The following is a 14840-nucleotide window of genomic DNA, read 5'->3' on the forward strand; positions in this document are numbered from 1 at the left end:
GTTTATTTAAAGAACACCTTTCTTTGCAGAAAATAGAAATGTTTTAACTTCTTTATTTTGTATCATTTATTTATTTAATGTGCATCTTAAATGGCTTGGGCTATGTCATTATTAGCTATGATATGTAAACTCCTAAAGGCAAGAATGTTTGCTTCATTTATTTTTTAGAGCACCCCGAATAATGCCATGAACAATGAAGTTTTTTTCATCCATTTACATGCTACAGTTGCAGACTGGAATATAAACTGTATCTCACACTCATAAGGAATACCATTTCATTCTTAGTTTAGACTTTTAAGAACCTGAAATCAAATGAAACAGTTCCATTACAACAGCATTGAGTATCCTTACATGCAGCACAAATGGATACTTATTGGTTTATTTTAATTTTTAAAGTATCAATATTCATTGACTTTCTATTACAAAAGCCTGCCCCAAGTAGAAAATGTGAAAAATGCTGAAAGCTACTTAGAAAAAAAGTCATTTTTAAGTACCATGCTGGAAGATAGTCATGTTGAACATCTTAATATTTTTTTCCTGTGTGATTCATTTTAAAGTGTTATTAATATGATCTAATCCTTAACTCATTTTAAGACATTCAAATGTTTCTTCTCATTGTGATTTCCATCCTTTCAGTTAGCGATCCCATGTTCTCTCCAGGACGAATTATTGTTTTGTTATCTTTCAATATATTGAAATGTGTTGTGAGTTAAAGGAAAAAGAGTTTGCCTTGAGCTGCTGGTGACTGCCTCCTGTTTCGAAGGAAAGTTGTGGTTACCGCGAAGGAAAATCTAATCCATCTTGCCCCAGTGCACTTGGTCTCCCAGAGCCAGGTGAACTACCTTTGACTGTTTCCCTAGGATTATGTCACCCACCAAGGTAACTTTCTGTTTCAGTAGGCGATGTTAAGAAACAAAACAACACCCTTTAAGTTAATCACTTTTGGAAAATAGAGAATGGCTTTATATCCCAAGGCTTTGATGTGTTTAGTGGTTCCTGTAAGGCTCTGCCTCCCTTTTGTTTTGATTGACGAGACCTTTCCTATATATTTGAGCAATCAAGCAGCCCAGTAACAGAGGGTAGAGGCATTTACCCAGAGCAAACTTGTACCGCTCATTGTGACTTTCCAAAGCCTTGGGTGCAAGTTTCAGCTTTAAAGAAGAGGAAGCTCCAGTAAAATCAGGTAAGTGCTTCTCCATACTTGTAACTTCTTTCTACTTGAGGGTAAGTCCAGATAGCCTTGCTAAGGTGACAGATCAGAAGTAGGAACTGGGAGATCAGTTTGGGAATAAATAACTTTGCAGCCAGTTTTAAGTCATAATGAACTGGGGGTGTTCTATAAGTGTAGTGTCCACCCTCATTTCAACATCCAGGTATGTTCCGTCTGGTGGGCCAAGCATGAAAGGAGTGATTCTGGCTCCTGAAAAAGCACAGGAAATTACCAAGACCCAGAGAGGATAGACAGTAGATTGGTAGTTGACAGGGGTTATGTTTTAAATACCCGTGATGCTTTCCATCATTTGGCTTTAAATTCACTCACTACGAGGTGCCTATTAGAGTGGAGGTTAGTCCAGAGGGAATTTGTAGCAAGTAGGACACATTCTTATGAATGGCCACCAAGTCAGGTGTGAGGATCCACATCTGCATATCCAAGTTTTGTGGTGGGTTGGGTTAGTAGCAATACATATGGGGCATACAATTATTGTTTATTTACCTCCGCCCTCCATTCCCCATCCATGATGTTGGAAATATAATTGTGAGCAAAGCATGTAACATAATTCCAAATACCCTGATCTGAATAAGAATTTGTGTATATCCCTGTATTATGTTAGGATATGCATTACTTTTGGTGTTACTCATATTCTGTGTTCATTTTGAAGAGACGATTGGGACAAACTTCTTTCACCCACAAGTCAAGTCCAGCATTTGGAATGCTATAAGGAAAAGCCTGAGGGTGCCCTCGGAGGGTTGGATGTCTAGTGAACTCAGTGGGTCCGTGGAATCCGTATTGGAGCCACTTGGAGGAAACTCTGGGCATTTGTGTTGGAGTTTGTGGGCACTTACAATTTCTTGGCTCATTTCTCCTGAAATGCTAAGAGCGATGTCCCTTTGATAGCGACCAGCACATTGATGGCAGTCCCATGGAGGCAGCTGGATCTGTTAATAAACTCTCTTTCCTCTCCCTCTCGGGGAACAGTATGAGGCTGGCATACCTCTTCCTTGGCCCTGCGGCCCTCCTCCTCCTGGCTGGCTGCGGCTGTGTCCTCAGCACCTCCGGCGGGAACCTGCACACGTTTGTGGGCTGTGCGGTGAGAGAGTTTACTTTCCTGGCCAAGAAGCCCGGCTGCAAGGGCCTTCGGATCACCACGGATGCCTGCTGGGGCCGCTGTGAAACCTGGGAGGTGAGTCCCAAGACAGGCCTAGGTGGCAATGCCTTCAGGGTTAGCCCCTTGGCCTGGTTCTTAAGTATTCACTTTTTAATCAAATGAGTTAGAGCTGGATTATCTAAATTTTCCTGTGGATCAAACAAACAAACACAAAACAGCTACATGGTATCCTCCAAAAATAATCTGAAAAAAACAAGATACTGCCCATCTAACAAAGCATTGATAAAATTAATAATTTGATCGACACAGGGTTGTCTATTGGGGAATCATCTCTGGGAGGTCAAGATGTGCTATCTTTCTACCCATTTTATAGATGACATGGAAGAATTCAACTGGTGGCTGACTGCAGTCATGTAGGGGGTCAGTGGAAAGTTCGGAGTAAATTCTTGGTGCAAGCTTGTAACCGAAACTCTTCCCTGTATTCCTCCACCAGTGAAAAAGCCAGCCAGTTACCGAGAGAGGCCCTAAGCGAAATAGCAGGCAAGGGTGGGTCCTCAGCCCCTCCTTCAGTGCCTCGTCCACAGCCGTACTCTCTTCCCACCTCCTAGAGTAATTCCTGGGGCCCCTCAGGGATTATCACTGACAGATCCGTTAAGACCCTTCATATACTATTATATCCAGCTTTTTAAGAGACAATACATTTAAAATGGGATAAAAATCTCAAAATTAGAACCCTACTGGGCTGAGAGGGGGAGATGTTTGAGATGTGAGGAGAAACAGGGCCTTTCAGCATCCCATCAGATCGCACCATATAGTGACTGCTGCCTCTTCCCACTAGGGCTGGAGTTGGCTCCTAATGAAGCACTAGATCTGATTTTGTCACCCTGACTCCAAAAACTGTTAATGACCACCAAGTACTGCAAATTCAATAACCAACTTTTAAGGTCCTCAGCAATATGGCGTCTGCCTATTTCCCCAGTGACTACACATATTCTTAGTTCTGCCTAAGAGATTGGATTTTTGTCTTTTTTTGTGGTACGCGGGCCTCTCACTGTTGCGGCCTCTCCCATTGCGGAGCACAGGCTCCAGACGCACAGGCTCAGCGGCCATGGCTCACGGGCCCAGCCGCTCCGTGGCATGTGGGATCCTCCCGGACCGGGGCACGAACCCGTGTCCCCTGCATCGGCAGGCGGACTCTCAACCACTGCGCCACCAGGGAAACGCTCTTTGTTTTTTTTAAACATCTTTATTGGAGTATAGTTGTTTTACAATGGTGTGTTAGTTTCTGCTGTATAACAAAGTGAATCAGCTATATGCATATGTATACCCCCATATCCCCTCCCTCTTGCGTCTCCCTCCCACCCTCCCTATCCCACCCCTCTCGGTGGTCACAAAGCACAGAGCTGATCTCCCTGTGCTATGTGGCTGCTTCCCACTAGCTACCTATTTTTCATTTGGGAGTGTATATATGTCCATGCCACTCTCTCACTTCATCCCAGCTTACCCTTCCCCCTCCCCGTGTCCTCAAGTCCATTCTCTACGTCTGCAAAGAGACTGGATTTTAAAGGTTTTATTCAAAGCTCCTCATGAAATCATACTTTTGGTCCTTTTCTCATATTCCTGCTCGTGTTTATTCCTCGGTGCCTGTCTTCAGTGCCCACTCCTCTAAGCCTTTTCTGACTCTCTGCTCAGCCCATGTCCATCATCTACTTTTTGTCTTACTTCCTCCCCACTTCCCACAGTAGGTTTTAAGTTTTTCGAGGGTAGAGGTTCATTCTTGTGCCTTTCACAGCTCTTGTCAAATGACATGTACAAACAAGGCATTCGATAAATGTTGAACTATAAGGGATGGATCCCCTCCTGGAGTCATGCATCCTCTCGCCTAACTGAGCCAACTTAGAAGCCCACAAGCGCCATGAGGAGACACTGCCAATAGGAAAAGCATCCTTCTATTCAGGGACTCAGAGAGCAACCTGCTGTCACTTGGATAAAATTATGGCCCCAGGATTGGAATTGGATTATGGTGGTGAAACCTCTAACTTAAATGAAATGACCCCACCAAGTTCGCTTCATTTCTTTCTATCATTTGGGGGCTTGAGACCTAACAGTGAGATGAAAATTCAGTTGTTGCAGATACTGTGGCTGTCACACGACATCAGACTTATGCGGGAAACTTTCTTGTATTCAGGGCGTGGTCTGGCAGTGCCTTCCCTGCTCACAGCTGTGTCAGGCTATTGGGAGCTCTCTGTGGGCCAAAATCTCAAGTTACCATTTCCCCTTAATTCACCCCATCTTCTCTTGCCCTTATAAATCAGTGAACGGCTTTAATTGGGTAATGGTCACCCACAGGAGGTTAGGGACTCTGCTCTCACTGGAGAAATGGAAGCACTGAGACTGTGAAAGAGCGAGATTCTCCTTAATGTCAGCAAGCTTTTATTTATGCCTTTACTGTGCTCTGAAAAGGGAGGTTACATCTAGAAAATAAATAAAAGAATGAGATTTAGTTTCCCCACAATCTGAAAGTTTCTGAGATACAAAGCACTTATTTTTGGTAATTTAACTGGGAAGCCTGTCTGAAAATAAGGGTGTTCATGACAACAAAGTGGCTGGATTTACTTTGAAGGTGGAACTATTGCTGAAAATAGCCTTTGTTCCTGGTCTGGGTTTAGGGTTACCAGAGTTAGCAAAAAGCCCAACCAAACCAAGCCAGGAGGCCACTTAAATTTGAATGTCACATAAACAACTGTTATTTTCTTTTTGATATAAGTCTGTCCCATGCAATATTTGGGACATACTTATACTAAAAAAAATAGTTGTTTATTTGATATTCAAATTTTACTGGGCATCCTGTATTTTATCTGGCAATGCTGCCTGGGATTCCAGATTACTGAGGGTAAGAGGGCATGAAGCGAACTGAGAAAGGGTACCTTTCTGAGAAATAGGAGGAAGAAGTGCATATTGAGTTCAACTCTTCTACATGGTCCTTGACAGAGGCAAAGCCATTATTTCCATGAGATGCATGTAAGAACTTCATCCTGGGCCTCCATTAAACATATTTCATTTGCGCAGGACAAGTGTAGCTGTTGTCCTCTGAAAGCTTGTTCGTTGTTATTCTTTATTATTGAATACTTCCTTACTCTTATAATTGCTCTGATAAGAGCAATAGATTACATTTACTGAACACTTACTTGGTGCTCGGCAGGTATTACATACACCATCTTACCTTATCTCCACAACAAGGCTGGGAGGTAGGTATTTTGTTTTACAGTTGAGGAATCTGAGGCTTCAAGAAGTTAAGTGGATTTTCCAAGGTCTCCAGCAAGTGGCAGAACAGGGATTCAAGCTCAGTGGCTCTGACTGCAGGGTTTGAGATTTTAACTACTACTTTGTGCTGGTTTCCTGATCTGTATGCTCTGTTTATCAAAATGAACTTTGGAGGCACGATTTCTAAAAGGTGAAGGAAGGAAGGGAATCCCTCGGTTATCAGAACCAGCGCACAGGGCATTCAGGAACCTGCCTTGCTCTGTTTTCTTTCACTGATTCAACGAATAGTTGTTGAGAACCTCCAGGGTGCCAGGTATCTCTAGGGAATAGAGGCACAGCAGTGAGTAAAACGGGCAAAAATCCTTGTCTTAATGCAGTTTTCTTTCTAGAGTGGGAAAAATACAACACAACTAAATAAAACACATAATATGTCACAGGGTGTTGACAAGTGCTATGGAGAAAAATAAAGCAGGAAGAGGGAGAGGAAGTGGCAGCGTGGGAGGGGAAACTTGGCAACTTTAGATAGGATGGTCAGGAAAGGCTTTCCTGGGAGGGTGACGTTTGAACAAAAACCTGAGTTTGAAGAAGGAGTGAATCACAAGGGAGAAGAGGGACTAGCAAGGGCAAAGGTCCTGGGGTGGCACTGTTCCTGGTGGGTTTGGGGAAAAAGCAGGAGACTATTGCGGCTCGAGCAGAGTGAGGAAGCCAGCAAGACGGGGTCACTGGGGACATGTCAGAGGTGAAGGTGCAGGGAAGATGATGTAGGGTCTTGAGGGTGATTGTAAGATCTTTGACTTTTGCTCCCAATGAGATAGGAAATCATAGAGGCTTTGAGCAGAGGGGAGATAGGATCTTACATTTTAAAAGGATCTCTTGGGGCTGCCCTGTCATAAATAGACTATAGGGGGTAAAAGAAGAAGTGAGGGGACCAGTTAGAAGGCTTTTGCAATGATCAAGACTATTCATTTGCTAAGTATTTATTTAGTACCTACTCTGTGCCATGGGCTCTTCTGGCAGTTCGGGATACGTGAGTGAACAAAACCACCTTCCTGCTTTCAGGAATTTGCTTTCTACTGGGAGGAAACATATTAACAAGTAAAGAAACGAATAACAAGCTAGTCTCTGAGAGTGATAAATGGTCAAGAAAATGAAGCACGATGCTATGTTCTAATGGGTTTTCTGTTTTCTACCTGTGGGGACAGAAGCCCATTCTGGAACCCCCCTACATTGAAGCCCATCATCGAGTCTGTACCTACAACGAGACCAAACAGGTGACGGTCAAGCTGCCCAACTGTGCCCCGGGAGTTGACCCCTTCTACACCTACCCCGTGGCTGTCCGCTGTGACTGTGGGGCCTGCTCCACTGCCACCACGGAGTGTGAGACCATCTGAAGCTAGGCGACCCTCAGAACACAGCTGGCGGCCTGCGGCCTCACGGACCCATCTGCACAGGCAGCACAAGCAGCTATACCCCCTGCACTCAAGGACTGTTTAATTTCGACCCTACTTGTGGAGGAGGTTACCTGTCTCCCTGACCCACCCTCAGGCGCAAGGCCGAGGCAGCCTACTTATGCTAAAAATGCAAAACGACATTTGTGCCTTCGCTAAAATAATTTCTCTGGTCCACACACTGCAAATTAATTTTTCTTTACCTTGAATCTCAGAACATAATTCATATATCACAACCCTCCTCCAATTTGGATTTTTAATAAGCCAATGTTTTAAATGCATTGGGCATAATTGGGAAACGGGCCTAGAAAGACTTTAAATTCTCATGTCTTATGTAATGACGGGTCTCCAACTGGATTTATGATTAAAGTGCCAGAAATTAATAAAACCAATGTTCTAGTCCTCATGGCCTCCAAGAAAATCCAGTTGCAAGCTCCCTTAGAGAAAATACTTTCTTTTCCTTTTAACTGAGCAATTACCGACACAAGAAATAGAGACTGCTCAGATTAAAAAAGGGAGGACGATAGAGGCTCAAACTGAAAGGTGTCTGGATTTGGGTGATTCTTTTCCCAAGCAAAATTCCCAAGGTCCCTTTAAGATCCTTATAAAGAGACCCCTTTGTGAATAAAAAAACTCAGAAAAAAAATGAAATCAGAGCTATCATATACACTTAAAAAAAAAAAAAACCTCACGAAACTAAACTCATGTTTTTAGACTCATGTGATGCTCTCCCAAAGCCATGCCCCAAATGATCAATCACAATTATTCTTTCCAACTGGGCATATTTTAAATTTAAATTGTAATTTTTTAAACTCAAAAGTTTTACATGTTTGTAGGGGTAAAAGTGTACTGCTGACTCAGAGGAAAAAGTCTGTGATTGTCTAGCTCTTGCCCTCGCTAAAATCTTACAGCAGCTGATTCTCTGTGACTTTAAAAAAAAAAAAAAAAAAAAAAACTCTAATGTTACACAGGTGTCTTTAATTCTGACATTTTTGGGGTTGAAATGAACCTTGTTCCTTTTTCACATTATGCCAGGAAAATCTGTATTAATGCCAATAAAGCATGTCCTCTGTCTTTTGAATTCATGAAAACTTTCAAAAAAGTCTTTTTCATCTTTAAGACCCTTGGAATAACAACAAACACACTTAAAATGAACTGCGAGGTTATTTTTACTTGCACATTAATTTAGGATGTCATATTTAGTAAGGGACACCGACAGATGACTGGGTACCATGAGTCCCAAAGGTGGCTCAATCTGTATTCACATCCCTGGCATTTCGTCACTAGGAACCAGGGGTCCTCCTTGAATGAGGAATCAATGAGTCCCCATGAAAACAGTAAAGCAAATGTTAGGACTGATGGTCCAGGACTGGGATGCTGAGGTGGACGACCAGGAACAAAGGACAAGAGCAAAATCCATCCCAACCTTCAGTGCAGATCTGTTGGCAGGCAAGAGAGCCGCTCTAACATGAAAAGTACTTGAGTGCCTTGGGATCTCTGCTGGGGTGGAGAACGGGGATTAAGGGTAATACTGGATGGCACCACTCAGGTGTTTTCAACCCACCCCTAAGAACTTCCCTCAGGAGTTTCTGGGAGAAAAAGCTGCTTCTTAAAGAAACTTAGGGAAAAAAGCAGAAGCAGGATGGGCTTGCCAGAATTTGAGAAAAGATGACTGTAGCATCCTTAAGGTTCCTGGTGGGAAACAAATGATATACTGCGGTTGCATATTGAGGAGAATTCAATGAAGAGACTATTTACAAATGTGAAGACAGAGTTAAGGAAACCCACAAGGGGGTGGTGAAACACTCCTAAACACTTGTTTGAAGCAATGGGTAACCTAGGCCGAAGGACCAGGAAGAAGTGATGATCAGGCCCCAAAGACAACTGTAGGAGAGGAATGCCTGACAGGGGCTGTGGCTTTTCGTAGGAGGATGCAGCCATTACCAGTGTGAGGCCTGGGAAGGAGGGAAGTGAGCAAATACTTCAGCCTCACTCGGCTCCCACGCCCTGATCTTCTGCCGAAGCAAATGGGAAGGCAGAGAGTAAGGGAGCCCATTGGTTCAGCTCATAAACGTTGGCAGCCTGGGAAGCAGGTAGGAGAAGAGTGGATCTAAGGGGGCCAATGGATAAAATCACCCACAGGTATCTTATGGGAAGCTTAGCAGGAATACCATAGGCAGTCGTGTTGGCCACGAGAGCCATAAATCCTGCAGCATCACAGTTACTCAGTAAGACTCCTCTGTGATGAATTGGGATGGGATACACGTGGAAAGGTATGTGCTGACTAATACAATATTGACAACATTTGAGAGATGTGGGAACAATGGTAATTATCAGGACTGGATTAATTGGTTGTTGAGTGCAATCAAAGCACTCAGGGCTTTGATTGCCCTGAGTGAAAGGGCAATGAGGCTTCAAATGAAAGCCTCGCTTGAAGAGTCTCTTCTCCTGAAGCTGGAGGGCAGACTGTGCAGAAATTCAGGCCTCAGACCTAATTGGAAGAGCAGGTGAATCATCAAAAAGGCTGAATCCATCACCCTGGCAGTCTCCTATACTTAACGTCCTCATAGGGAGGGAGCGGGACACAGAGACCTGCAATGGGGACAACCCCTAGATTGAGCTTGAGGTTCCCTTGCTGAAGGGGCCGGCCCCTTCTTCCTAGAGGAGGCCAGCCTCCAGTGCCTGGAGACCAGGCTGAGGCCCCATCTGAGGAGGCTGCTTTACACGATGATAACTTGCCCTCCTCAAATACCATCTGCAACCCCTCATTTATTCTACATGGATAGTTAGGGTCAAGTCTCAGGATGACCCGGCTGGGGAATGACTTTCCCTGTGGCGGGAGAAATGAGATTTTCCATTGAAGGAAACTCAGGACTTGACTAATGCAGACATGGATCCGGGGAATGCGCTTGGGAACGGATCTTAAGGGTGTCAGATGGGATGAGGGGGAGGGTGGCAGAATATAAGCCCAGATAAGAAGAGTTTATTGGGGCATTCTCTCATGACTCAGGATTTAGCATCTTCATAAGGGAAGCTGGATCTCGTTCCAGTTTGCTGTTGGGATGGCTCCCTAAAGCTTGGAGGAAATGGTGGCTTACATGAACGAAGAGAAGACGCCAGACTGTCCTGGCAGAGTATTTGAGGCTCAGAGAAGGGGGCTTGCTATCTTCACCTGGAGAGTTCATTGGATATTCCCCTCTCTAAAGCCATGAGGAATGCACAGGTGAAGGACTTCTGCATCACAGAAAAGCTCAATAGTGGCTGTCCTTTGTCGACTGGGTTGATGGCAGGAGGAACTGCCATGGACCGGGCTTCCTGGTATCAGCAGAGGTGAGAGGGGTCTGGAATAGCAGAGACCTGGTGGTACCATGTAGCTGTCAGAGGCAAGGTGAACGTAGTTGCCGTAACAGGCAGAAAAGCTGCAAAAGCAACCGGAGGGCTGTAATCTGCAGGATCTGTGGTGCTGGCTAAGACAACTTCTACAGTAAGTATTTATTACAATCAGAAACATTATTAATGAAAAGGGGGAAATGTCTGTCACTGATAAACTTGAATCTTTTTCAAATCTCTCTCTTCCCTCTTCCAGTCTTCTCCTCTGCCATTCTCTTTTTTTCTCCCTCCCTCACTTCCACGAATATTTATGAATTACAGTTTTGTGCAAGGCACTGTGTTTGGGAAGTAAGATATAAATATTGCTACCATTTATGGATTTCTTACTATAAGCAGGACCCTTTATACTAATTCTTTGTAATTCTGTGTCAACCATGCTCACAGGCATTGTAATTGCCATTTTACCGTCACCATTTTACAGACGATGAAACCAAAGCTCAGAGAGGTCAAGTAACCTGCCCAAGATCAGACAGCTGATTGGCAGCACATGCCAGGTTTCTCTGAGCCAGAACTAAATTCTTTCCATTGGAGCATGATGGCTTTTTGGAGTGTTCCTTCCAAGTTGTTCCTGCCTGGAGAAGTCTTTGAGTTTACTGACGTTGGACAGTCTCTCACCATGATAAGCATGTGTGCAGTCTCTTCTGGAGGAAACTCAGTGCAAGCTCGGGTTGTTTTATGGAGATTGTAATTTTTCTCTGGTTTCCTTTATAACCTCTAGCAAGATAGTGCTTTGCTACAGCTCAAACCAAAGCTTATAACAGGAGAGACTGAGGGAGAAAAGGAGCAGAGCCTCAAAGGGAAATTCAAAGAGACTGCTGCGGAGATGAAGGCTGTATGCCCTCAACTCATCTCCCAGGCAATGTGGACACTGGCAGAGGGATGGTGGTCCAGTGCCTATTGGGGGAGCTCTAGATAAAACCAACTCTCAGCAACTCCTTACTCTTGGAAATGTGTTTATTTTGCAATTAACAAAAGGTAAAGAGAAGGAGAATTTCCTAGCTTTTTTTTTGTAAGAGTGTTTTTCAATGGAGAATGTAAGTGCTCACTGCTCATTCTACCTCTGGGCCTATTAGTTCCACTGATTGAATTCATGCTTTCCTTCTTCCACTGATTAGGAAATGAATGAGCCACCAGAAAAGCGCCAAATTCTGCTGAAGTGACTCAAAGAACTGTTCAAATTAATTAGGTTTTAAGTATACTAAAAAGCATTTTTCAGATAGTAAATAAACTGTATATCTAATCGAAAATAATGTCGCATTGATGAGAACAAATTGCATTTCATCAGGTTTTCCAAGAGGACTGATTGTTTTTTTATTCAGGAGACATTTTTTCTTTTTTTTAAAAAATAAATTTATTTATTTTATTTAGTTTTGGCTGCATTGGGTCTTCACTGCTATGCACAGGCTTTCTCTAGTTGTGGCGAGCGGAGGCTACTCTTCGTTGTGGTGCGCGTGCTTCTCATTGTGGTGGCTTCTCTTGTTGCGGAGCACAGGCCCTAGAGCGTGCAGGCTTCAGTAGTTGTGGCTCGTGGGCTCTAGAGCACAGGCTCGGTAGTTGTGCTCCAAGCCAGGAGACATTATCTTAAAAATAATATGTACCTTATCCTTTTTTGGGTTTTGTTTTCTTCAAAATATTAAAGCAAATTATTAAGAAGTAACTTTAAAAGGATTCTTTAGCAAATTCTGAGAATTTTATTTTCTGTTGAAAATTTCTACTAGAGAAACAGTTTACTGCATTAGAAGAATTCGGTCCTTATTGGCAAGATGAATCTTCTGGCAATTCTTTTACAATGATCTCATTTTGTTTTAATGAACAGGGTTGCTGGGAATTGTGTACAGGGAGCTCTAAAAGGCTCAGTGGTTGGTTGTTGTGATCCTGGAGTATCTGAAGGGGGTGCTAAAGACCTCTGAGGAGGTGATGTCTAACAACAGGAAGAAGAAATAGGGAAAGGATGAGAAAAAGAGGAGCAGGTGCACAGCACTGTAACCAGTAGTGTAAGCAGAGACTTGTTCCGATATTAAGGAATTTAGAGGGACTATTCGAGTCTCTAGGTCCTCATTAGCAGGAGAAGAGCAAACAGTTCCTAAGCTCTTTGGCTTTATTTTTGGCTCTAAGTTCCTCTGCCTGTCTTTCTTTAGCATATTGAATAATTGAGTTTTAAAAAAAAAAGCTTCCTGATACACAAGATCAATTATATGCTTTGACCTTGAGTGTGGGCCATTGGGGCTTCTGGAAAGTCATTCAAACCCCAAATACAACCTCTCCCAAACAAACAAACAATCAATCAAATACACACACACACACACACACACACACACACACACACACACACACAACCTTCCCCAAAAGAGAAAAAACATTTTGCTTCAACAAAGAATATCAATATTACCAAGACGAGAATGGTAATTTTTTTTTTTTTGGTGATGCTGAAGATATGATTACCAGCAAGGGATAAATATAAATATCCCTGAGTCACAAATAATATTATACAACTTAAAATCACTTGAAAGAGTGATTTATTCACTTAAACTCTCTATATACACAATAAAGGATATTGATGAATTATTATTAGTCATTATCTCTCTGAAGTACACATGCAGAATTATGCACTTAAAATAGAAATTTAATCCTCTGAGTTTCCAACTTCTTTCCACAGGAAATGCATGAACAGATCACACTTTCTTGGTCTCTGTTGCTCATGCAGAGATTATCAAGATATGGAGAGGTGCATCCTCAAAGGAAGGTGATCTAAGCTTCTAGGCTGTTCTGAGCCTCCATCTTCCATTATCCTCTTGGCATATTTGGGGGGACCAATTTTACTGAGTGGAATTAAGACATCCGGCATTTAAAAATATGTTGTCTTTTTAAGAGGAAGATTTTGCTCAGCTTTTGGCTCCTGTTAGGTAAAGCTTAGGAAGCTAATGCTGAAAATCTCCCCATTGAAACATAAGCACTAGTTAATGAGAAAGTCCAGTTGAAACTGGTGCCAAATTTCAGCATGAACAAAATCTGAGCCACCTTCTGGACAAACCAAAAGGAGCTAATGTACCATAATTTCCCCCATGCCTGTCTCTACGCTGCAAGTTGCAGGTCAGTGGAGTAGAAGTAAGTGGGCTCTGATCAGGGGGCTTCTCTTCTTCGGCACTTGATTATTTCAGTGTGCTTAATTCAGTAGAGGGCTTTCTGATTTCTTGGACTGGGATTTTGTTTTACTGTTGCAATAAAGGGACTGGGAATCAAACATTTAAAAATGATAAGTAAATGGATTCTTAAAGAGAGATCGATTGTTGATGGCAGTTTTCCTGTCCTATTAGTTTCTTATGAAGAAGAAAAAATAGGCTTTATTTTGCAGCCTGGGGAAGGGAGTGAATGGGTGGAGGTGCAGGGCTCCAGGAGGACGGACGTGCAGTCCCTGGGGTAAGAAGCACTTTTTGGCACCTTGCACTGGTGGTTATGACCAAGAAGTAAATGGTACATTTGCAATAATGAAAATCATTTTTGGTAAGACTTTGTTTTTGGATTTGACTAAATTCTTCCAAGAATGCTAGCCACTTTGGGTAGCCAAGCTGCTCCCAGATGTAAAAGCTGTCCCACTTTAAAAGCTGTACCCAATTTAAGGATATCTTGGGACCCAAGTGTTTTCCTGCAGCCTCAAGCATGAAGGAACAGCCGACTGACAGGACCAGAGTCAGAGCTTTAGGGGGCAGAAGGTTGTCCTTCTCAGAGGAAGTGGTCCCTTAGTGATGGTACCTGCACAATGACATCAGGTTCTTATTCTGGGACGGAATCACTGATACCCTAGCTAAAAAATTAGTAGCCATTTGAAGGTACAAAAGAAGTGGTAATCCTTGTGCTCTTTCTTTCTTTGTTCGAAGGTAGGTATGATTTCCTTCAGAACTTCTGCAGCAACAATGGAATTTGAATAAGATAATAGGCTTAAGCATGTGTGTGTGTGTGTGTGTGTGTGTGTGTGTGTGTGTGTGTATGTGTATGTGTACACTTTTCAATCTTTAAAAGGCTCTTGTACACAAGGTGGGGTATGGGTGGGGTGAACAAAGCATGGTCCCCTGTAATGTTTAGTAAAATATACGTTAAGTGATAAAAACTCTGGTCTGTGCTTAGGGCAATAAAGATATAAATCTGGGAGATGCCCTTTGTAGAGGACAAGCTATAGTCAATCCTTACTCTGGCCTCTAGAGCACTATCTAGAATATTGTCTTAAGCAATGAACAACAAAGCTTTACTAAAAATTTTATGCCTCAGAAATGTGTTTTATCTTCATTTTATAAGTTTACATTACATGATATAAATCTTTCTTATTTCTTTTTAAAATTTTAATTAATTTATTTTTTAACATCTTGATTGTAGTTTAATTGCTTTACAATGTTGTATTAGTTTCTGCTGTGTAACA

At 42.7% G+C, this 14840-nt stretch overlaps 1 protein-coding gene across 1 annotated transcript; it reads left to right on the forward strand.

Moving 5' to 3' along the window:
- Positions 1–2198: 2198 nt before the first annotated feature.
- GPHB5 (glycoprotein hormone subunit beta 5) lies at positions 2199–6982 on the forward strand. Its single transcript, XM_024750798.1, has 2 exons — positions 2199–2402; positions 6794–6982. The coding sequence occupies exons 1-2, from the start codon at positions 2199–2201 to the stop codon at positions 6980–6982; spliced, it is 393 nt and encodes a 130-aa protein (XP_024606566.1).
- Positions 6983–14840: the final 7858 nt, after the last annotated feature.

Source organism: Neophocaena asiaeorientalis, unplaced genomic scaffold (genome assembly GCF_003031525.2).
Source record: "Neophocaena asiaeorientalis asiaeorientalis breed wild unplaced genomic scaffold, Neophocaena_asiaeorientalis_V1.1 scaffold140, whole genome shotgun sequence".
NCBI classification, from domain to species: Eukaryota; Metazoa; Chordata; class Mammalia; order Artiodactyla; family Phocoenidae; genus Neophocaena; species Neophocaena asiaeorientalis.